This window comes from Cariama cristata, unplaced genomic scaffold (assembly GCF_000690535.1).
Source record: "Cariama cristata isolate BGI_N322 unplaced genomic scaffold, ASM69053v1 scaffold13999, whole genome shotgun sequence".
NCBI classification, from domain to species: domain Eukaryota; kingdom Metazoa; phylum Chordata; class Aves; order Cariamiformes; family Cariamidae; genus Cariama; species Cariama cristata.
In genome coordinates this window covers 26873-51166 of record NW_009635420.1, presented here as the reverse complement: position 1 = coordinate 51166, position 24294 = coordinate 26873, and the positions used below count along the sequence as shown (strand labels likewise).

Genomic DNA, 24294 nt, shown 5'->3' with positions numbered 1-24294 from the left:
ATACTGCCAGGCAGTATAAAGAGACGTGATGTAGACACATACTGAGAAACACACAGTTCAGATAATAAAGAAATGTTCTGCTTACAAATCCATTCCTAGGTTCACACATTTTCTACTCAATACATGTTCAAATCTAAGGAGTTTTGATTTTCCAGAATAGCAACATTAACTGTAGATAGTAGTTCAAACTTTTACACTACCACATCTTAGCAGACCACAACCCTGATACCTGAAGACCATACTTAAAATAAACTGACTTAGAGGTGGGCTGACTGCCTGCATAACTAATTGTATTCCTGGCCACTGAAGCCTACGGACACACATTTCCTGAAAGAAAAAGAAATGGTTATTGCTTAATCACTTCAACTGTAATTAGGTAATGAACTACCCTTTTACTTGAAGGTATTATTTCACTAGTTCAATTTTATTATTCTTATTTTAACATGTATTGCTTCTCTCCATCTCTGAAGATGGTATTTGAATGAGTTCTTATTTTACATTCAGGACAGACATAGTGGACTTCTCTACAGGAGACATTCCTGCCCTCTTGCCCCTACCATAAAAAGATTTTTGTGGAACTTATAACACAAGACCGCACCTATTGAGCTAAATTATCTCTTTATTAGGAAAGCACCAACACCACATTCTTCAAAATTACTGGAATTTTATTTGCCTCAGGCTTATGACTTGCAACCAAAGACATTGTGCAAAGAAAGCAAAGATTAAGTACACTTTAGGGAAAAGGTGATAATCCACACTGGTAACATAGAAGATCAGTCTGATGAAAGAAGCCATCCATTACACTATATAGATTGCAATATTGAATAGCATTTTTTTAACCCAACTTTTTTAATCAAGGAAAAAAAAGTTAAGTGAAGTTTACAGTAGACATAAATTTGATACAATTCAAAAAGCGTTTTTCTGAAGATCGTCAAGCGTAAAGTGGAAAAATGAATATGGGACAAGGTGGATGAAGGCTAACTACTGTACATTTATCAGCTATTAAACAAAGTTGCATATATGTACCACAGTGTAAAAAACCAATACAGAACAAATAAAAACTTTGAAAACTGCCTGATGAAAAATAAAATAACCAGTGGCTTTTAATGGCTTCTCCTGGTTATCAATGCTACAAAAGACTTTTTTTTTTTTTGTCTTTCTGATGCCACTGAAAAACATCCTGTCAAATGACAAAACCAGGCACAATCAAACCATTACTGAGTTAAAACCAATCCATAGAAATATACTATCAACCTACATTTTCCATCAAAAGCTTTTCGTTTGTTGTTTTGTTTTTAAATACTTTCAGGCTCATTTGGTCACAATATGTTACATTTTTTTCCTTTTTTACACCGTGATATCATATGTTTGTCTGGTACTATCCTAAAGCTAATTTATAGAGAATGAGAATACAGAAACAGCCCAATGTTTATTTGACAAAATGAATTCACTGGGTGTAAAATAGGAGAAAGGAGAAGAGAAGGGGAAGGGGTCAGTACTGCCAAGAAAATAAACCCTATGGATCACTCATCATCACTTCCGCTTGCTTCCGACTGGTCCTAGAGGTAAGAGACACAAGACAAGTCAGAAATTCTTTGCCAGCTATTCTGTGGAATTTGTTAAAGAAGGAAAAAAAAACCAAACCAGAAAGTAAAAGGAAGAAAAATGACAAACTGACAAATCAAGATAGCCTTAAGAAAGGTACTATGTTATATTTCTTTCTCATAACATTTCATTTAATTGCTGTAGACTTCTTTAGAGAAGGAAAGACACAGAGTCAGGAAACACCAGAACTTTCTTTCTACCCAGACATTTAAAAATAACTGAGAAGAGGTCTGTTTTCATTTTTTGCTATAGTAGAAGCATCCACAGAAAAAAAACCAAAATCAAGCTAAGAGTTTTTCATCCATGGACAAAAACAAACAGACCATGAGGTCTAAAGGATCAATGAAAGCAGGAACAGCTCCAAGAAATAAGCTCCAAACTTCTAAGACTTCTTGTCTTTCAGCATTGGGATCAAATCTCATAAGCACACCCAGATACAGTTAACACCCCCCACCCAGTTCTCTCAAGATGATCAATACAGATTAAACATGTGCTTAAGCATGAATAGTTGAGAATTCTGACAGCGAGCAGGACAGGGTAGAGACGCAATCATGGCAACCACTTCCACAGTCTTAGTGAACAAAACTTACATTTTCATCTTGATCCTCATCACTATCATCATCACTCACGACAGGCTTGGCTTTAGCTCGGCTTTGCCTCTTCTTGCCTTTTCCTTTCTCCCGACTTTTTTCATCCTTCTTATTTAGCTTGATTTTGACTTTCACTGATTTTGCTGCAAAAAGTTTAACAGTTACATAAATGTAATTTTCACTTACCAACTTTTAAATGCTATCTCTGTTCACAGAAATTGATCCCTAGTAACAACCTGAAAAGATATTTCCCTCTGTTCATTATCTGGACCGTGGAACAATGAAGCAGAGGTATTTGTTTTATTTCTCTACTTCTTGATAGTTTTAACAATAATTTGTATTATATTATAAAGAATAACTTTAAGTCGACCATGTGCATCTCTCTTCATTCTCAGAATGCATGGTGTCTAAAGGTAGTATATGGTTCTGTGAGAAGATACTCACCTAAAATATTTTCTTCCTTGTACAAAGAAATGTTCATCCTTAGTACAAACATTTTTTTTAAAATTTTAAACTACAGAAATGCTATGTGGACATGACTGGCAAATTTTGAGTTGACACACTTCTGAAGAACATGTTAAATTCCTGATTCCAGAATATCCACTCATTTTGAAATGAACAGCTAAAATTGCATGTTTTGCACACCTCTGTGACGTACTTGGAAGAGTAGCTCAGGGTCAAGTACTACAGTTTCTGTAACCAGACAGATGGGTAGCTGGAGAGTATGGGTAGAGGTATCGGGTGGCAGAAAGTGGAATGAAGGGATCCCTCCTTTTCTACTGTATCATGTTTCCAAGTCTGCAAGGACTGGATGAGTGTCACCTCCCGCTTCTGAAACAACTGGAGTTTCACTTAGTCCTTGTCACACTGAAGAATATTTGCAACATCTTCTGGTTCTTAACCAGATGATGAGTTTTATACGTCATACCATGCTTGAAGGTTGACCACCCATGAATAAAGACTGTCTCTAGCCTTTCCAGGCACTTCTATTTACAAATAACATGAACAAGACCAGAAAGGTTTATAAACACTCATGGTCAGTCAGGTCTGCTTCCACAAAGCACCTCTGTGATTTGTTTCTGGCTTAAAAATAGTTTACTATACTCTAAGAGGTATAGCCAGAACATAAAGGCAAAAGACTTAAGCTAAATCTTAACACCCAAAGTAGCCAACTTAGTAAGACGTTACTTTCACCAAAGGAAAACTGAACTTCACAACCAGTTTTCATGTAGAAACTGGAATATCTCCCTTTCCACCCCCAGATGTATTTTCTTTTCAGTATTCAGCAGGGGACTCACATTCTGATTCTGATTCTTCTTCTTCATCATCATCTTCATCATCATTGCTTTCATCATCGCTTTCTTCTTCTTTGGCAATCTTCTGTCGTGCACTTTTGAACACAGACTGAAGAACAATGGAATCCTCATAGATCTACAGTGTGGATACAAATTTATGTCAGAACTGTACAGTCAAGCAGTATCAAAAATTCACAGCATAGAACTTAATTTCCAGTGCAAACCCACAGAATATATGGTCTTTTTAAATACTGAGTAACAATGCTTGTTGCATGAATTTTAAAAGAAATGGTAACACTAATTTTCATGCTCTAAATGAAGAAATTTGTCAATAGTGAGCCACAAAAACACAATTCTTAAAATGTGTTACATCTAAAATATCCAGTTTGTTTTGTGTATGTCCCAAACATCCAGCGTGTTTTGCTTGTTATTTTTATTACCACAGGAACTATTGTGTAATTTCATTAGATCGTAACAGTCTTGAAAAACTGGAAAGCAACAGACTTCAGCAGTAAGCACCTTAATTAAAAAATGGGTTATAGTCTAGCAATACAGTTGATAATGACAAATGGCTAACCATCATGTTCATTATGCTTAGTTTTTTCTGAAATCCAAAGTGGCTACAAGGAAAATAAATTATCCCAAGCAGCTCATTCCTTCCTTCCTTTTGAATCTAAAATGACTGAAAAAAAAATAAATCGTTCTATATTTAGCACCTGTTCTCAAACATTCTGTAGCTTGCTAAGTATCTTTTCTCTTTGACCTCAACCATGAGGGGCCTCTCAAGAGCCAGAAGACTACATTTGGCTTGTAACACATTTCTCAGATTAACACAGTAAAAATCTTGTCTTGCTGAGTATCTGGTCCTTTGTAATCACCTTAACAAATGCCCTTGTACATTTTGTCTTGTAAAATGTCAGAAGCCAAGCAGTGGACAATTCAGCACTAGATAATTAAAAGTAGTTAACAGAAGGGTACAGAGTCATAGATTGTATTTGGTTTTATCACTGTCATCATCACTTGTGTCCTGATTTGGCTAAAACAAGACCATTTCTCCTTTCAGTAGATTTTCCTTCAATTAAGTCTTTTCTAAGCGACTGCACTTTCTGAAGCTGACTACAGGTTTTTCAGGCAGTGTCTGCTTTTAGAGTTAATGGCACTTGATGTCTGTAGTTGTTGCTGGGGTAGAAGTGGGATTGTGATGCGGAAAGGTCCATGGGTGTGCTTGTTCCTATGGGAACCAGAGTCGCTGTGGGCTCCCTTGTGGGGAAGTATAAAACTGTCGCACCTGCAGACAGGACAGGTGACCACTGACTGATCAATGACGTACTCCATCCTACCCACATGAATACTGGGTATAAAGCTCAGGGATCATGAGAGTCAGCTCTCTTTCCTTCATGGCCGGCATCCCTGTGTAACCTTACTCGCTTTCCTGCCTCCGACCCTGATCCGTGCATTCTTGAATCCAGTTCCTGTCAGCTGCAGCGTCCAGTCTGGGACATCCGGGTGCCCGCCCTGCTGCGTGAGCACTGCGAGCCGCCACGGTGCAGCCCTCAGTCATCATCAGGAAGATCAATCTTGGTTTTGATGTATTTCTATTTCTATGATTAGTAGTGTTAGTATTAATATTATACTCTTTTTCATTGCTACTGTTATATAAAAGTTGTTTTAACTTTCCAAACCATAAGTCGGTCCGACACTTCTCTCCTCTCCCTCCCCTTCTGGGAAAGGAGGGGGTTAATAGCGTCTGCCATCCGCTTTAAGCACCCTCCCAGCCTTAAACGGTGACAAATTGAAACACCTTGTCTGTCACACTACTCCTTTGGCTAAATTACACACTTTCTTGTATAAAGGGTATTTGTGAGAAAGATAATGGAAAGATTTTTGGCTGCCATTATACATGTATCTTAAAACCAATAAAACTACTCTAATACTTCGCAAATTCAACAAAACAAATTATTAAAACTTTGTTCAGAATACGTTACATGAAATATGCCATCTCTCTTTTTTCACTTGATCACCAAGTCCTTTTTAGAAAAACTGCCTCTCACAGTAGATTATTACCCATTCTGTAAGTGCTGCTGTGCTTTTTGTTATGACATGTTTGATTGCTCTTGACCATGGTAAGATTTCTTGGCATACATATAATGATCATGAATGTTTTGAAAAGGCTCTTCTGCTATTGTCTTACAATGTTAGTGGGTTGTGAAATCCCATAGCTTCCTTCTTTGAAGTCAAACAATTACTGACTTTCTCTTATACCTACTTCTTTTCACGTCAGATATCAGTAAAAGCCCCTGAGTTGCTTCTGCGGACCATTTATTTTTCTTATGTATAGGCCTAGCATATTCCATTGCTCTTAGGAATGGCTCTTTCAGCTAACCTTGCTGTCCTGTCTCAGACCAAATGCTTTCCTAAGACAAAAAGAATTAACGACGCATACAACATTATAATTTTTTAATGCTGGTCACTACATATTTAAGGCATCACTGTGACCCAGACTGTTAAACAGAATTTCCTAGGGAAATAAAGCATTCAAAAAAATTATTTTAACTTTTGTAATGTGAATTATTTGTAATATTCAGTATCTATTTTGATCCAGAAGAAAACTGGGGCTGCTTCACGAAAAGTGGTGCAAATAGAAGTTTTCTTATTTTGACCAAAATCCAGTTCCAACAGGTTTCAATAAAACAAGCATCAAAGACAGCAGAACTTCCTTCAAAAAGGGAGAAGCAATGACAACAGTACTTCATGACAAATGACAACATTCATGACAAATCTTCTGTTTCAATAGACACATACTATTTTTAACCCCTTACCTGTCTGTGTTTCATTGGACCATTACAATGTGAAAAATTTTTCAAGTCGCTGAGGTTGCATTGAGGACAAAGGCCTCAAAACACAAAGTCTGTCTCTCCCTGAAAACCCCTCATAAGGTTCCAGCTCAGATGGAACTGCTTTGCTCCAAGGAAAAGCAGCATGCATCATACTAACAGAACAAACACGTAGACTTCCACTTGAAGTCACTCTGTACTTAAACAACTGCCTGAATTAGCCTTTTGGTTTTGGGTGCAGACACAAATAATCTAGTTTACTGAAGTGAACTGGTATGTCAGAACAAAGGTGGACCTGGACTATTACAAAGAATATGAGGGAGCCTTAAAAGCTGGAGGACTGCTGCAGAAGTGTCCTGCAATTCACTGGAAATCAAAATGAATGGTACAAGTACTTACCAGAAAGAAAGAAACAAACAAAATCTTAGATATGAGTTATTTGGGCTTCGTGCTATAAAAAGTAATACTAGCTCTGGTAATTACAGAAAATAATAATGCAACACTCTGATAGAGGTTGGGTTGTTTCCAAACAGAGGGGCAAAATCTAGTGAACACTTCTACTACTCAGGATTATTCCTATCAATTCTACCACCTCTGCCTAACAAGAGACCAGTTTCCCATTAGCAGTTTGAGTCATTCTGGTAAGAATAATTTCGTTATTTTTCCCATTTAGCTACTGATTTTTCTTTGCCTCTTTTTACCTCCTCTACCAACTTTTACTATTTTGTAAAGTCTTGGTGATACCTTTTGGTGTTCACTTCACTTTTTTTTTTCTTTTTTTTACATTTGTTATCATTAGATATTTACAGCTGTTTGACTCCTATGTGACTAAGCAGTAAACTGGCAATTTACATTTGGATATGTAGCAAAATTTTGTCCCACACTTCCTATCATCATTAATTTTCTTATTAAAATATTTTTTAGCTGCTTTATTTATAAGTTGTTTCCATATAACTGAAGACAGTAAAAATACTGCACATACATATTACAGAAAACATTTTCTGTCTCTAGATGGCAAAAAGAATCACAAAGTGATAAGCTGTACTCAACAGTCTTTCATAATTAATTGCATACTCATTTTAATTTTTAATTCTCAAATTTTAATATAAAATCCCCAGTCTAGCTAAGGGTCATCAGTAATGTTTAGGAAGTTGAAGGATGCATTAGTATTGGCAGCATCAGCCTTCAGCTTACTTTTACTTAGGTTTCTTTTAATATAATTTTTTTCCTCTTGCATATTATGAGAGTTGTCTTCATGTTCTCTGTTTCAATTTAATACTGTGTTTGCATCACCCTATTTGGACCTCATCTATAAAAATAATCATCCAAGACTGCTTCACTGTATTGTGAGACAACTTTCTTATCTGTCATCCAGATTTTGTAGTCTTTCTGGTTTTGTGTCAGTGCCCTGTTTTGAATTCACAGCATTGAGCGCATCCACGTGTGTAAAAGATCTCCTTGGGATGACAGATTTTGCCTTCTAAATGTCCGAGACTCATCTGGGATTTACTATTATGTCTCTTAAAATGGACTCTGATTTTTCAACGTTAAAAACAAAACAAACTAAACAAACTTTATCAAACAGTTCAGAGAGTATAAAGCTTCATACACAAATCTTTACTGCTGGACAAACCTTTAATTTGTATCTTCCATCAGCAGAACTGAAAAGAGTTCACTACGAAGTATTTGCTCAAGATCTTGTCCTAAGCTGTACTGTTACATGTGCTCCTAGTATCATCTACTGTGGTAAACCCAAGCTGATGTATCACTCTACAGACACTGCCTTTTACCATAGATTGAAATAGTCTTACAGCAGCAGTAAACTACACACAGATCAGAAAACAACAGTTTCTCTGCATGCACATCCTGCAGCTGTGTCCAGTGAATTCTGGATAATTCTAAGAATCTGGGCATTCTTCTCTATCCAAAGTAAGAATTAAAACACAGGGTTTATATACATAATATAATAATCCACAAACACTGAAAACGTTACATAGGGGAAACCTGTATGTTTAACACAAAGTGGTTCATTCAGACCTGTGATCCCTCCAAATTGAATGTCTGAGCATTGTGACACAGCAACATGACATCTTTCTCCAAGTCCCCAAGACTCCGATACTTATGGTTGCGAATTCTTTCCTGTTGCATTTGTTGAGGAAATGAAGAGAAGTGCGGATGGGCGGTGGTGCAGACAGAAAAACAGCAGACAGGACACTGAATTAATATTTGATTTTAACACATTAAAAGCTTTCTCTTTAAAAATTTTACCTAAGCATCAAGACAAGTACCTGTTTAAAACAAAGAAAGTCTTAAAACATATTGTTAACACGTTACTCAAAAAAAATACAGCAGAGGAATAAAGTAAAAATTAAGCAATTGCCGTGTGAACTGGAAGAGAAAAAAGGAACACAAATGCTCTTTTGGTAAAAGGGAGTTCCAGTTTCTTCTTTATAGCACAGAAACAAAATACGCTATGACATTAATGAAAGTCATAGAGTTATGACATCACCTAACGGGCAACAAGATGCCTAAAGCCCATATTCTAAACTGTGTTTGGATCTGACCTGGCTGTTCCAAGAGGCAATGCTGATTTAGGAATGACTATATTCCCCTAGAACCACTAAACCTTCGCAAACACCATGTTTTTACCAAAGATATGCTTAGAGAATCACAATTGGGTCTTTGCAAAGAAGACACTGAGACGCCATCTCTGAAAGTGTCATTCATGTCACACTGCTAACATTTTGATTTGGCTTTGAAATTACAATGATATACTGCAATACACACTAAACAAAATTCCTAACAAGGTGTGTAATTTTTAAAATCTAAGCCACAAATACAGGTACGTGAAATATGCATGTTGTTGTAATCTGAATGATGACTTCATGCTTACCCTTCTGTATAACAAAAAGAAATACAGGAACCTCCACTTCTGAGAAAGGTTCATACCTTTATCTTTTTGAAGTCCACTGGTTTCCTAATCAATTCATAATACTCTGGTAATTCTTTCCTGGATGGGAGCTGAATGAAGACCTCACTTAGCTGTCGTCCTGAACTGTTGAGAAAAACAAACCCATAATGCAAAGAATTACTACAACTTTCTCAAAACACACACACACATACACATACAATCTAATCATAATAAATAAATAAAAATAAAAAGTACAATCTTCTCTTTCAAAGAATTACAAATTGAACCCTGCTCTGATTTTTTAATTTGGTACAGAAAATTAATTTAAAACTTAAAACATACCCTTTGTGCTGTTGTCCTAACATATCACCGTCATTATAGGATCATATGTGTAGGAGGCTTTATGGAAGCAGGATCAGGATTTCAATCTGAATTCCGTAGTGGTTTGCTGAGTACAGTCTTACCCTTTTCTCAGTTTTGTTTTATAATTTTTAGCAAGTGTCCGTCCTGTCACTAAGTTTATCTTCTTGGTCATTTTATAGTAGTTTGGTACCTCCTTGTCATAGCAAACCATTTGTTCATACTGATTTCCATTATACCAGATGCTGATTGCTATCATACTAACTAGATACTACAACAAAAAAAATTACTAACTTCCATTAGTGATTGTTAGGTTTCTGGCAAGACCATTGTAACAGTATTGAAAATCACTACTGCCATATGTACTTCTTCAGCAATCTGAAATAAAGTTATCGAAAAACCTTTCATACTCTAGGAACATTGCCTGTCACTTACAGGTGTTCAGAATTTCTAAGATTTCCCGATTTCCCACGGTTCATCCTTTATTAATAGATATTTTAACGCTTCCAAATTGAGGGGGCTTTTCGATCTTCTTATTTGTGGTTTCCCAGGTAATACATGGCTATAAGTCACCTGGAGACGAAATGTGTTGATGGCACTTACGGCCTTTGTCTTCTTTGTTTTTTTCTGGTGTGTGTCTTCTTTTTCACAGACAAAGTAGCAGAAAAAAGCTCTGCTGAGAGGAACTGTAATTTACTGCACATAGTGTTCACAACCATTTCCCAGCCCACATTCATGTGCTTCCTTCTCTCACATCTACTCCAAAAAGGCCCTGTTTTCTCATTTGCATCTTCGCATGGTAACTCAGGGATACCAAACCTTCACAGGAGCTGGGCAAGAAGGCTGTCAAGTCCAGTGTCTCCTCCTGAGGTTCTCTCTTGTAGTCACCCTCCACAGTGGTGTGGATCTTACCAGACACATTAAACTAATACTGAATTGAAGGTTAACTGAGGCAATTCTGCCATGGAAGATAAGGACGATAAAAAAGCACAGAACAGCTCTGCCCTTTATGAAAGTCATGAATGCGTACTATATCTTAGACATTTCTTAATGCCCGAAATGGTATCAGAATTTGAGGAGATACTGTTTTTCTTAATGACCAGACAGACCAATGAACAAGCGGGAATAACTAGCATTTCCTCATTTCCTAAGTAGTTGTTGCTCACCTAATCCAAGATTTCTTACTGTTCTCAGTTGAGTCCTGGGACACTGCTGATCCTTATATACCTTGCATCAGAGGACAATAATGTAAACATTCTAATTGCAGCTTGCTCATCAGTGTTCAACCAATATCCTGGGTGCCAAGTGGCAGCTAGAGTATTTTTCTGCCCAGTACAAATGTAGACACCAAAAGCCTCTGTCTCATCCTCACAACTTCTGCCTGACTTGCAGCAGAAGCCATTCCCCTTGCCTGCTTAGCAGTAACCACCAGGCTGCCTCCTGGATTACAGCATGACACACGCACGAACGCAATTCTGGGTGCCGCTGCTGCATGGTAAGACGAGGCGGCAGGCATACCGTGCATCTGTGTTGGGGAAGGTGAGAGTGAATTCTGTCTACCCCATACAGCTGTTGGGGTAGATATCCCGACATCTCACACTCCAGGCAGTTACTAGCATTTTCACCCAACAGATCTAATTTATTTGGGAAGCACCTTGCCACTGAAATAGAGGAAATCATAAAATGACCAGATAATTGTCATCCCAATTCTTACTATTTCTCTCGTATCAGTAAATAATTGTGAAACTCGGGAAACTGCACTTCCCATCTCCTTTGGTACTGATTCACACCAAAGAGAGAAATTCATTGCTTTCATACATCCCCTGTGAAAATGGGAGGTGTTTATACCATGGATTTAAAGGCATCAATCTTGTTAATGATCTATGTGAGTGACTATGTCATGCCACGTGACAGAACTTGTCTTCATCTCAGACTGCCTTCTCAAAGAGAAAGTGGAAGCAATACAAGGAAAAGCAATGCATTAAGTAGAATCATGGAATCATTATGACTGGAAGAGACCTCAAGGATCATCAAGTCCAACCGAATACCTGACGCCACCATGCCTGCTAAACCCCACTAAACCATGTCTTGAAGCGCCACATCTAAACGTTTTTTGAACACTTCCAGGGATGGTGACTCCACCACCTCCCTGGGGAGCCTGCTCCAATGTTTAACAACTCTAACAGTGAAGAAGTTCTTTCTAATGTCCAGCCTGAACCTTCCCTGGCGCAACTTGAGACCATTAAGTACACACTACACAACTTACTAAATTAACATGTCTTTCCACCTCATTGCAAATTGAGGACTATTTTTTTTGTTAATAAAGAGAAATCTTGAGCACTCAACAGCTGCAACTGTGATCAATGCAATTTGCTCTGAACCTATAGAACACTAAGTACTTTGAGAACTCTGGTGCCCAAACTGTGTCTTAAAATTAAGTTTCTCATTTGTAAAATCAGAATAAAATGTTGTTAAAAAAGTTCTGTATCTGCAAAACATTCAGACTCCTTATAAGCATCAAGTCAGTTTGCAGATGACACCAAGCTAGGTGGAAGTGTTGATCTGCTTGAGGGTAGGAAGGCTCTACAGAGTGATCGGGACAGGCTGGATCAATGGGCCGAGACCAAGTGTATGAGATTGAACAGGACCAAGTGCCGGGTCCTGCACTTTGGTCACAACAACCCCATGCAACGCTACAGGCTTGGGGACAAGTGGCTAGTGAGCTGCCCGGCACAGAAAGACCTGGGGGTATTGGTCGACAGCTGGCTGAACATGAGCCAGCAGTGTGCCCAGGTGGCCAAGAAGGCCAACAGCATCCTGGCCTGTATCAGAAACAGTGTGGCCAACAGCACTAGGGAAGTAATCGTCCCTTTGTACTCTGTGCTGGTGAGGCCGCACCTTGAATACTGTGTTCAGTTCTGGGCCCCTCACTACAAGGACATTGAGCCGTTGGAGCATGTCCAGAGAAGAGCGACAAAGCTGGTAAAGGGCCTGGAGAAAAAGTCTTATGAGGAGCAGTTGAGGGAGCTGGGGTTGTTTAGTCTGGAGAAAAGGAGGCTGAGGGGAGACCTTATTGCCCTCTACAACTACCTGAAAGGAGGCTGTAGCAAGGCGGGGGTTGGTCTCTTCTCCCGATAGGACAAGAGACATTAGAAAGAACTTCTTCAATGTTAGAGTCATTAAGCATTGCAATGGGCTCCCCAGGGAGGTGGTGGAGTCACCATCCCTGGAAGTGTTCAAAAAACGTTTAGATGTGGCGCTTCAAGACATGGTTTAGTGGGCATGGTGGCATCAGGTATACGGTTGGACTTGATGATCTCTGAGGTCTCTTCCAACCATAATGATTCTATGATTCTATAAAGAAGCCTAGGGGGAATTCAGCTATTCATTAGCTGATCAGTGTTCATGCAAGGCACTGGTCCCGTTGAAAAGGAAAGCAGAGCAGTACACTGTTGCATCATTACAGAGCATACTGTAATGTACCTTCCTGAGGGTATCACTTTCGGTTTCCACCTTTCTTCTGTTATATACTATTTTTCTGTGTGCTTGACTTCACAAACTTGGCAATGTTATTTAATGAATCTGTGCAATATACTGGCATATGATATAGATGTAACCTAATCCTTTAAAATAAAGTGTGAAAAGTTGCTTTCAAAACTTTGTGTGGTATAAATCTGGATTTGCTGTGTAGAAGGACTGAGTTATCACTGCCATGTTTTAAACTTCAGCAGCTTTCTTTTAACAGAAATATCTATTTGAGAAAAATTACTAAACCACTGATGCTGGTGTTGCTTCAACTACGCTTCAGAGTCTAGCAACAAATAGAATGATTTAAGTGTAAAGGAAATGGCTACTAGTAATCTAATTTTGATCAAATTTTGAAACATGTTTAGCATATTTGTCCTATTAAAAAGCTCCTGATGATTATAGAGCTTTTTATCTCATGGCTATATAATTTTTTTTCTCTTTTTACATACACACACCTACTGTTATATTGTATTTTGTATAAAAATGTAACAGTAGCAAATTATTAAACAGCAATATCCTATTTTCAAGATATAGATCTAGCCAATTGTGATTTGTTCACACATTCTATTAAACTTAGAATGCCACAGAAAACCTTCAAGGTTTTGCTTGATATAATTAATTACTGAGAATCATTTAGGGCCATGAAAGAAAAAGCATTAAGGGCATGAAATATGCAACAGACAGAAGACTAGTGCCTGATTTTGTCTACTGAAACCAGTAACAGCCTATTCTGTTTTATTGTTTTTTATAGAACCTCCTTTCACAAGGAAATATTATCCTCTGCTCCCTTTGTATATGTGCATCTAGACTGTAAATTAATGTGATCTTTTCTTATATAATCTCAAATGGCTGTGTTGTGGATACAACAGGAGAAAATTAGTAATTATTAATGCAACTCTGATTTTAATCCCTGTCCCCAGTTTTGTAATTAGAAAATAATAACCACAACAACTACCACATAAAAATCATGCGCAGTAAAAATCACTTACAGTTGCCTAGCAACTAGCAGGATACATGCTGAAGGGAAGGACGAGAATAAATTAAAGACCCGACTGCAAAAGAACTGTGAGTGACAGTTCACTGCTACTGGATCAGCTCAACATGCTCATTTAAAAAATATTTTTGCTTAGAAAAATATTTGTGCTTAATATTTCTGATTTTATCTCATTTTTGTCAAACTGCTTAGAAGGTGAATACAAGCATGTATTTGCATCCATTTAGTCAGTATTATCTTTGGTGGCATTAAATGCAGGAACAATTAGTCCTCATTTGTATGAGGCTCCTTTTGTATTTGTTTTCCCTGGCAGTATGAAGCCAGAAGCAAGCTGCCAACTGACCTGTCAAGAGTATTACTACTATCAATACCCTTTGTCCTTTGCAATCAAAAGGAGAGATGACTATGAAGCTGACACTGCAAGATGTTCTTGTATTTCTTGCAGATTTCACACTTTTAACAAATACTGAAATTCAATTTAGAGTGGGAAGAATGAACAGTCCTGCACACTTGCCCTAGTCAGAGTGCTCACAACCAGAACCACAGCGTGCAAATTACAACTCCTAATCTAAAGCAACTCACAAGGACGCTCTTTAAAAAAAAGCGTGTGTGTGCGAGGAGAGTAAGAGCTCACACAGCGAGGTGGTTCCTCTGTATTTAACAACTTCCAACGGTAACCCAGCTATGTAGGGAGATGATTCATTTTCATTAAATGTATTTAATGGTTCTTCCTTTTTGGAACTGACTGCAGTAATGCATGGTGGACCTGTTCCCATCACTGAAATGGAAGTAGGTAAAAATACTTTAAAATGTAATTCCTGGTGTTAACAGATGGCTACGTACTCCATAACTTTGGCTTGGCTATAAATAATTATTTGTGGTGTGTGTTTGAATACTCCAAAGTATCAGTTGGCATAATTAATTACAAGTTAGATTAGTAACGACTAATTAAATTACTCACCATTTTACAACAGTTGAAAACTGGCAACTTGAGAAAACAGTTGCAAATAGTCTGAATAAAATTCATTTCACATACAGAGAAAAATACTCTCTCTCTGAGCTATGTCCTGTCAAAATTAGAACACTATGGGCATGAATTTAAACATTTGGCTTTAATGATGCAGTGATCAAAATGCTAAGCACTACAGGCAGGGGAAGTCTCTTGCCAAGCAGGAAACACGGACAGTGCACAGCAACTCCACCCTCCAATTTTCTTAGCAGCTTTATTAAAATGTGGTCAGCAGACACCTGCTATGGGGAGGAGACTTTGTGAAATTAACTGGTACACCATGCAAGTCCTCACTTTAAGACTCACAAACAGAGCAGAGAGCAGGCAGATCACAAACAAAGATCACTGTATGTAACAGAGCTATCAGCATCCTGGGACTCTTGAAGTCAGCTGTTGCTATCTAAACAAAGCTAATGTAAGCCAGCAGTAGTATCAAACTGGCATCTAGACAGGAAACATCAAACAGATGCAAGGCAGAAGAGGACAGTGGATATGTAGAGAAGCTGAAGGATTACAAGGTGTGAAGTATCATTCTTTTTTTCCTCTTAATTTTAACAATCAGGAAAGGGAAGCTACACTTACAGCTTGTCTTCCTCTGGAAAAAAAAAAAAAAGGAAAACCTTCAAAAGAGGAAAAAGATAGTTTGGGGGAACTAAGCCCACATGTGCATGATGCAAAATCAGCAGCTGGGGCTCAAATTTGGCATACAAATTCCTTATTCTGAGAAGAACATCTGTCTCCACTAGAATTGTTCCTGCTTTCAAAAGGCTAAAGCATTTAAACTGGACACACAAACTAATTTTGCTTTCTGAAAACATAACATATATATCATACATATGATTCTATGATCATCCATTTCTATAGGCATTCCTAATTCTACAGAGAAGGAAAGACAGGATAAAAGCATCGGAACTGGAATGACAATATGGTGGACTGATGCATTTCAACTTGCTCTCTTCTAAACAGGTGTTTTACACTGCAAGAGTAGAACAAGGTATAAGGCTTCAAAGGCACCTAAATCTTAGTTTAAGAAATAATTGCAACAAAATCCCAGGTAAAAATGTATTATTGCAAATGGAGTCTGCAAAGACGATGCATACACTTTACATTGGAGAATCAGTGTAACTAAATAACTGTGTAACTGGAAAGGTGTTTCCAGGTCCTTGAATCTAGGGCCTTGGTATTGTAAATAACCACATAACAGTTTTTTAGTCAAGGAAGAAAGCCCAAATCTAATTAGGTATTTCTGTCCCACTATTCCATACGGGAAGGTTCCAGAACTCTTAGTTAACACCTTGAATACAAGGTTATATGAGTGTTTACACTCATATAACCTTGTGATCACCATCCTGTATTTTACATATTTATACACTCTGCCTGTGTTTATGCTTCCCTTCTTTCCCACGTAAATTTACTGAGAGCAATCGTCTTCCCCTCTCAAATTGTGCTGTGTTTGGATAAACAAACCAACCTGTTTCCTCTTGCAAGACTCTCCCATGCTACTTATCATTGAAATAATTATTTACACTTGTCTCAGTGTAAACTAATCTTTCTTGAATGGAAAAGTATTGAAGTACTATATACAGCAACTCAGAAACATGAATGGTGTCACATATAATGGCATACACATATAATGAGTATTTCCTCATCCCCACAGGCAATAGTGTCAGGGCCAGACTCCTATTTTCTTATGGCAAGACAACACTGATGGCTCATAGTTAGCTTTGATCAGTAATTCCTCTGCCCAGGTTATTCTTTTTCCATCAGTTCTACATGATGAGCTTCCAACTCAAAGAAAAACTTCCTATTTTTAATTCGTAAGTACCTTATAATGCACTCTGAGGTACTGTATTTCATGCCAGTTCTTTTACTCTAGGCTTAACTAGCTGTGTTCAGTCCTCTATGATAACCACCTCAATATTGGTATTTTAAAACTCTGTATTTTGCCTAGGACACTCTTCATTTTTTAATATATAACATTATTATGATCTATGCCAACACGAATTCTTCATGAACATTCACAGTATCTTCTTTCCAGTTTAGTAGTTCCTTTTTGAATAGTGCCTTTAGTTACATCTTTTTGCTTGTCTTCACCCAGATTAGAGAGCTTACTCATTAAATCTCCTCTTTCTTTCATATTAGCTTATAATTTTCCTAATAATTTGTACCCTAACAAATGCTTTACCAAAATATCAGAATCACAGAACGGTTTGGGTTGGAAGGGACCTTTGGAGATAATCTAGTCCAGATTCCCTGCCGCAGGTGGGTAGGGATGTCTTCCACTAGAACAGGTGACTAGAAGTCAGAGGATTCTGACCTTCTTTTCTATCTTAGTAGTGCTTCATTAGAGATTTATTCTAAGCCATTATAGATGAAACCTAGATGAACTCAGCTTCACCTATGGTGGAAGAGCACTGCAGAAGAGAAAAAAAGGCTCTGCATCTGTAGTACTGCTCTGTATCTACAATTGGCAACATGTTTTGTGGTTTGATACTTAAAGACGAGCAATAAGAGCACAGGTGCAGCTAAAAAAGGTAGCAGTGAATTCATAAAGGGTTTTAACTTCTTAACAGTTTGGAGCACTGACCCCACAGTTCTTCAAACTGAGGTATGACTATTTGTTTCAAGATTAACAAAGATAAATACAAAGATACGATAAAGAAATGCCTATCAACACAAAGAAAAGCTTAAACTACATCACCCAATACTGGAATCCAAAGCACAGCAGCCTGCAAGAAGCAAGTATTGCCAACTTGACAAGGACCTCAACAGCTCTCACACCAAAGGAGTCCAAACAATCTGAGCTGAACGTCTTCACAGTGCCTCGCATCTCTGTCCTTTTTCTCCTTTTTTACTATTTTCTTTATTACATGGGAGACACCCCAGGTAACAGAATTTCAGGAAACTAATGCAGTTAGGCTGCCAGTCAAGTAAAATCTCAGCATAAACACCGACATTTTCTCTCCTTCAGTGTGTTCCTAGTTCTCTAGAAAGATCGAAAGAAACTCTGCTTGTAGCTATAAATTGCTCTGTAAGAACTATTAAACTCATTATTAATGGAATGTTTCATTAACATCAGTATCATGTTGGGATGTGGGATGGGAATAAAAGGAAATGTGAGAGTTGCTATACAGTACTGCATAAAAGAGGAAAAATCTGAAGAAAAAGCTTGAATTTGCACTGAGGACAGGACAGAGAGAAACAGTAATTTGACCTGAATGCTAAATTCCACTGTCTTGTATGGAGTTCTCTAACTAAGGTTTGCAAGTAGCTAGATATCTACCTCTTTTCAAAGAATCATATCTTGCATTTCTCTGCACTTAACATTTACCTCAAATGTTGCTAATTTGTCTGTTTAATCTTATTTTGACCTTTATATAATAATTGTGCAGCTCAAACTTCAGTTTACTAGAGCTTATTGCTTGTATCATTGTAGCTTCTTGCTTCCCGAGACGTAGGCAACTCAGCATATTTTGTTGGATGCTTTTTAAATAAACAAGGAAAGAATTGTGCTTGTCCCCAAATGCCCACAACAGAAGCCAAATACAAGACAGGATAGTATTTGGAAACTTCTTCCCTGCATCAACATTATACAGAATCACTACAAAAAGCAGCCAACTGGTACTCCAGATTTTTGTGGTCACTATGGAAAAATGTTTTTTTTAAAAAGAAAGATTTTAACAAGAACAGAGAAATGCTTCTGTATTTACAAGAAGCTCTCCTCAAAAGCAAGGGGAAACATGAGATAAATCACACAGAATTTTATTAGTTTAACAATATATTATCTGGATTTTTTTGCCTGGTGGCTTATTAACTGCAACACAACTAAAGATTGTAGAATTGGTTTAGACAAAGTAACTCAGGCCAAAGCCAGTAAGATTTTGGATGGGTACCACCTGACCACCTTTTGGGACACAGCATTCCATGGTCGAGATCAGCCCTCTGGACCTTCATAAAGTAGAGACGAAACATCTATTATCACTGAAAATTTAAGCTAAAGACAAAGGTGATTTCAAGCATTCAAATACTAAATATATGAAAACCCTTTTTTTTCCCCAAATGAAACTCACGGCCTACTTTTCTTCCAATTAACCTGTCCCTCTATACTTGCCCCAATCGCCTTCACACACACAAAAGCCCAGACGTGAACAAACATGAACCCGCAACAAAGCTGAAGGTCTCCAATGCCTAAAACCCACTTAATTCTAAAGCTGCAAATCCTGAAAATGTTCATTGAACTCCAGAACAACCTTAACCTCAAAGATTTTAAGATATTAAAGTTTCCTGATGCCTAGATTTGCAATTCTGTTCTGTCCCAGCTTTCATAGGATTGGGTGGTTTGATGCTAGCTCACAGAAAAATCAAAATACAGGAACTTGGAGCACTTCATCGCACTGAAGAACTCAATTTAACAGGCATTTTTAATTCCTAACAGAACAGAGCTCTGTAGACTTTTTAAAGTGCGAACCATTTCTGTCTTACATAAATGTGGGCTCTTGGGACAGGGAATAGTATGCCTTGTCACTACATAATAGCACAGTGGTTAACTTTTTTGACAGAGATCAGAAATCAACCTCCTGGAGCACAAGCAACAGGCAAAAATCTTTACCTCACCCAGTAACTATTAGTTACTATCAGTAGCTATCCCCTGCTGGAGGGATACAAAATTAAGAGATGCCTCCTTGCAGCGCTGACTGGAATACCTGAACTTAAACATTTCTCAGCTGTTCCGTTAGTTGAGAGTTACAGTAAGCTGAATACACTGAGTTTGTAGTCAGTTTCTTGCTCATCATGTTCATCGCTGTGAATTCTGTTCTGATGCAATAAACTTTTCAATGTATTCTAGAGAGAGGCCAGAGATCACAGAATGCTTCATTTCAACAGTTACATGCCAGAACAGGCATCACAGCTCTGTGTGCTTCAACACGTACCTCCCAAGTTAACCTTGCACAAGCAGACCCAGAACAGTAGCCACAAAAAAGGAAGAAGTGCAACTTGCCATTTGAAGTCTCAGACTGAAAGTTGTTTACATGCAAAAATTATATTGTTACACTTGTGCAGATCACCTAATGCAAACACTTCTTGATTTTCTCTGAATGCATTTAATATTCATTTAGCTTATAACTGCTCCTTATATCATTTAAGTAATTCAATGTACAGCAAAGAAGGAATAAGTACACAAGAAGGCTTTACTGATTTTTGACAAACAGAAGTTGAGTTAAAAAATACAACTTTCTCAAACAAGTCTGATACAAAGATGCTATTAAGTAATTCTCAATTTCTTCCTCATGAGGCATAGATGATTTTCAGTTTGAAAACCTGCAAAACAGAAGTCTTCAATGACATTTCAGATTAGAAACGATATTTTTTCCCAAGGTCCAGCTGTTTAGCATTTTGTATTGCTGAAAATAGGGATTTCCTAACAGACAGGCTTCCATCTCAGCTGCGGACAACATACTATACTCAGTATTTCTACAGTTTTTCCTTTGGCAGGTCAGAGGCTCATGTTATGAGCCCTCCTATTTTTTCAGCCATCTTTCAGGTCATGGTGAGACCCATGTTAACTTGCATTAATAAATCTGTAGGCATGTATTTGAAAAGATTAATCTTAACACATGCTGCACCACTAAACTGAAGGAAAATCCTGCTCAAGCTAAATGTTTTAAAGTACACCTCCTGAGCAGAATGACTTAATTTCTAAGCAGGAGCTGCATGTCCACCTTTTGTATTTGTGTTTCAATACCTTCCTATCAGATGGGTCTTTAAAAAAACCTCTACAGGAGACTTACAGGATCAGGCCCTAAGTGTAATTACTTTTCAGAAATGCTGTGTCAGCAAATCCTTCTGAAGACTGAAAACAAAAATGAAGCCATTAAAAAAACATAGAGAAAGATACCAACAGAGAGGGAGAAAGCACATGCAACAGTGAGAGACTGACTGTCTCCAAGCTCACCTATCCTTGTAGTTTATCACAGTATCAATGATAGCATTCATTTGTTTTGTCAGTTTGGGTGGGTTGGGGGACAGCTTCTCTGCAGGAGGTCTGCCTCTTCTTTTCTTTGCTTTCTCTCCATCCTCCTTCCCAGAATCTTTATCCACATTTCTTCGTCTCTTCCGTTTTTTAAGCCGGACTTCCTCTTCCATTTCTTCCAAATTGCCGTCTTCAATTGCCTGACAACCATGGATTCAAAAAGTATGATTTTTAAACAAAAGAGACATTGAAATGGGAAATAACAAACTCTATTTAAAAACAAAAATGCAACCCCACAGAATGCAGATCATTCAACCCAAAATGTTCAGCTTATTTACAAACAAAGAATACAATAATAAATTGAGTTACTGGCAATCAAACAGACACTAAACATTAATTTGTTCTAAGAATCGCACTATCATCTGAATAGTCATGTGTTTATCTGAACCTTGAATTCCACACCAAGTCACAGTTTCACACACAACAATGGCCTGTGGTACTGTGTCAGTAAGTGTCCAACAAATATTAATTTGTTCACTTCAGTGGCAGTTCTGGCTTCTGTAGTTCCATGCAAAACAGACTTCGATATTGCATGTTTTCAAACAGGACAGTCTAAACTGCGCTCAGCTCGCAAAGCCAGATCACACACAGCTCTTTGTGCACACAAACAACACACAGATACTTTATGCAGTAGCAATTCAATTTATCTTCCAAATAGTTTAAGCAACTTCCAAATCACCTAAGCGTTAAAATCATCTCTAAAACGTATCATTTTCTTCTAGAATAGTAATCAACAGATAGGCAGAAGCACTGACAGTACAATGTTTTACTGTAAAAAGCACTCTTAACATGGGATGCAAAAAAACCAAACCAAAATAAAACCAAAAAAACCCAAACCCCGAAAATCAAACTGCACACACAGTCACAAACAACGAACACTAGTTGCAATCACCTGGATGTATGCTTTTAACCAGACCCAGCAGCACTATGCAGAGGGATAAAAAAAATTGCTACAAAAAAACCCTAGGAATAAAGGGAACCCGTTCACACAGTGATCATCAGATCCATGTGATAAAGCTAGAAGCTGAACTTTTCTTGATTTGGGAAAGCCAACAAAAGAAAAGAAATAAAAATACCCGGTCATAAGAGAACAGAAATTTTAAAAAAAAAAAAACACCAAAAAACCCCAAGCAAACAAAAAAAAATCTTAAAACTAGGCTTTCAGATTAATGCGTTTTCAGAACATAACTGATGTTGATATTTGTCCCTTTTGCCTCTCAATATTGCCTTGAGTACATGCAAATGCTAATAAATCCTTTCTCGTAGCTGAAAGAGCTCTAATCATAAGGCAATTACCTTCATTTCTCCACAGCACCAAACATGGCTAATATTTAAGATCATGTGAGCATAACAATCAATATAAAAAGAGTGATTACAGTCCAGACCTAATTTTTCTCAATTGTGTACCATGTCTCTTGAAAAACATTTTGTGAACAAAACCTGATGCACAATACAAAACAACCTGGCATGTTAAAAACACCAGTGGGATTTCGTAATCTGTTTCCTATGCATCTTCCGATGTGCAAATCCACAGAACAAACACGAATGCAGAATCCTGAGGGACAGCCTGAAACTAGGCCTTAATAATCAAAAGACAATTTACATCATGCTTCCACAGCATTCAGATAACCACTATGAAGGAGGCTTGAGATCTGATGAGTTAGGAAGAAAAAAGAAGGAAAAAAAAATAATCAGCACAGAAATTCATTAATATTCATTTGGCTAAAGCAGGACACCCACTATAAACCACTGCAGCTAATGAAGATTAAGGAAAGGAAATTTCTCTGCATATCTTGGAAGCAAGAAAAGCTAATAATAAATACAGCATGCAAGGCTGTCAACAGTTAATGTCATTGCTCTCCTTAAGCACTCAGTTGTACATTGAAATACAGAGAACACCGACTTTTGATGTGTTACACACCTACACATGCCTGTGATGTAGTTCTACTGAATCTTCAAGACGGCAATGAAAAAGGATATTTACCTTACCACTATCAGCAGGCCGGCTATCGGAAATCACAGTTAGTGGGGATAAAATTAACAAGCCAGCAAAGCAGCGAGCTGCTAGTCTCTTCATCAGCTGATCAGGAAAAAAAAGAGAGCTGGGGAAAGGCTATGTTTTCATATACAAGTAATTTTATTTTACTGAAAATTTAATACTGAAAGAATTGTGGATACTCAAATCTGCTGTTTCATTCTACCTACTACAAGGCCCGAAGCCTTCCTCCTTCAGCCTGCTTTAATATTGACAACTACTTATCATATTTCTCCCCTTATTATTCTAGGCATCCAAATTAGATTTTTAGCTGGGCAGTTACTGATTCTTCTTAGCATTTTAATTATAATAGCACAATCAGACAATTTCATGTATGATTTTGAAACTGAAATATGTTGCATGCATTTTAAAGATGTATTTATTACAGAAAATGTATTCCTATTGCTCCACAGTGAACAGATCAGGTTTTGGTTATTGAAACTGACAGAAAAAATCTATTCTGATTTACAAGAAATTAAAAAACCAAACCAAAACAAGTTATCATTTTATTAACTTTGGTAATATTTTTTTGTCCTTCAGAAAACTGGTACACGCTTAACTAAAATATATTTATATTTTTGTTCGCTTGATAAATTTTCCAGCACCAAAAAAATAACAGTCGTGCTGTCATCACAGACACATCACGTAACATCTCATTTTAGAATTCTGTACAAAATTCTTGCTTTGAATAAGCAATATTTGGGGAAAAAAAAAATCAGAACAAAGAGAAAAGACAAAATTAAAAAGTTTTTCTCAGTATTACATATAGCAATGTAGTAAAGACAAAAAAAAACCCCAAGTAAACTAACATATACTCTTGCACTCTTAAAGTTAGTGACTAGCAGAGCACAAATTAATTCTTAGCATACTACAGATCTGCAAACAAGTATTAATCTGTCTACTTAGCTAGTAATATGCCAGTCGATTGCTACACTCAGCTATCAAAATTTATATGCATGAATGTAAACTCAGACAGTTTTCCTTAATTTAAGACTTTAGTTACACCACTTGAAAATCAGTGTGACAACATCAGCAGTCCAAAAATGTTGTTATTGTCACTCTTAACATTAGTTCTCAAGTGGCAAATTCATCTTTTGTATAT

The 24294-nt window shown here is 37.4% G+C and overlaps 1 protein-coding gene across 1 annotated transcript; it reads right to left on the bottom strand.

Annotated features, from left to right (window-relative positions):
- Window positions 1-647: 647 nt before the first annotated feature.
- Window positions 648-23234, bottom strand: LOC104167321 (probable global transcription activator SNF2L2). The gene is made up of 7 exons (XM_009707547.1): window positions 23142-23234; window positions 21080-21297; window positions 9274-9379; window positions 8362-8463; window positions 3494-3626; window positions 2196-2338; window positions 648-1559 (listed from the first exon to the last, which is right to left on the bottom strand). The coding sequence occupies exons 1-7, from the start codon at window positions 23232-23234 to the stop codon at window positions 1524-1526; spliced, it is 831 nt and encodes a 276-aa protein (XP_009705849.1). The 3' UTR covers window positions 648-1523.
- Window positions 23235-24294: the final 1060 nt, after the last annotated feature.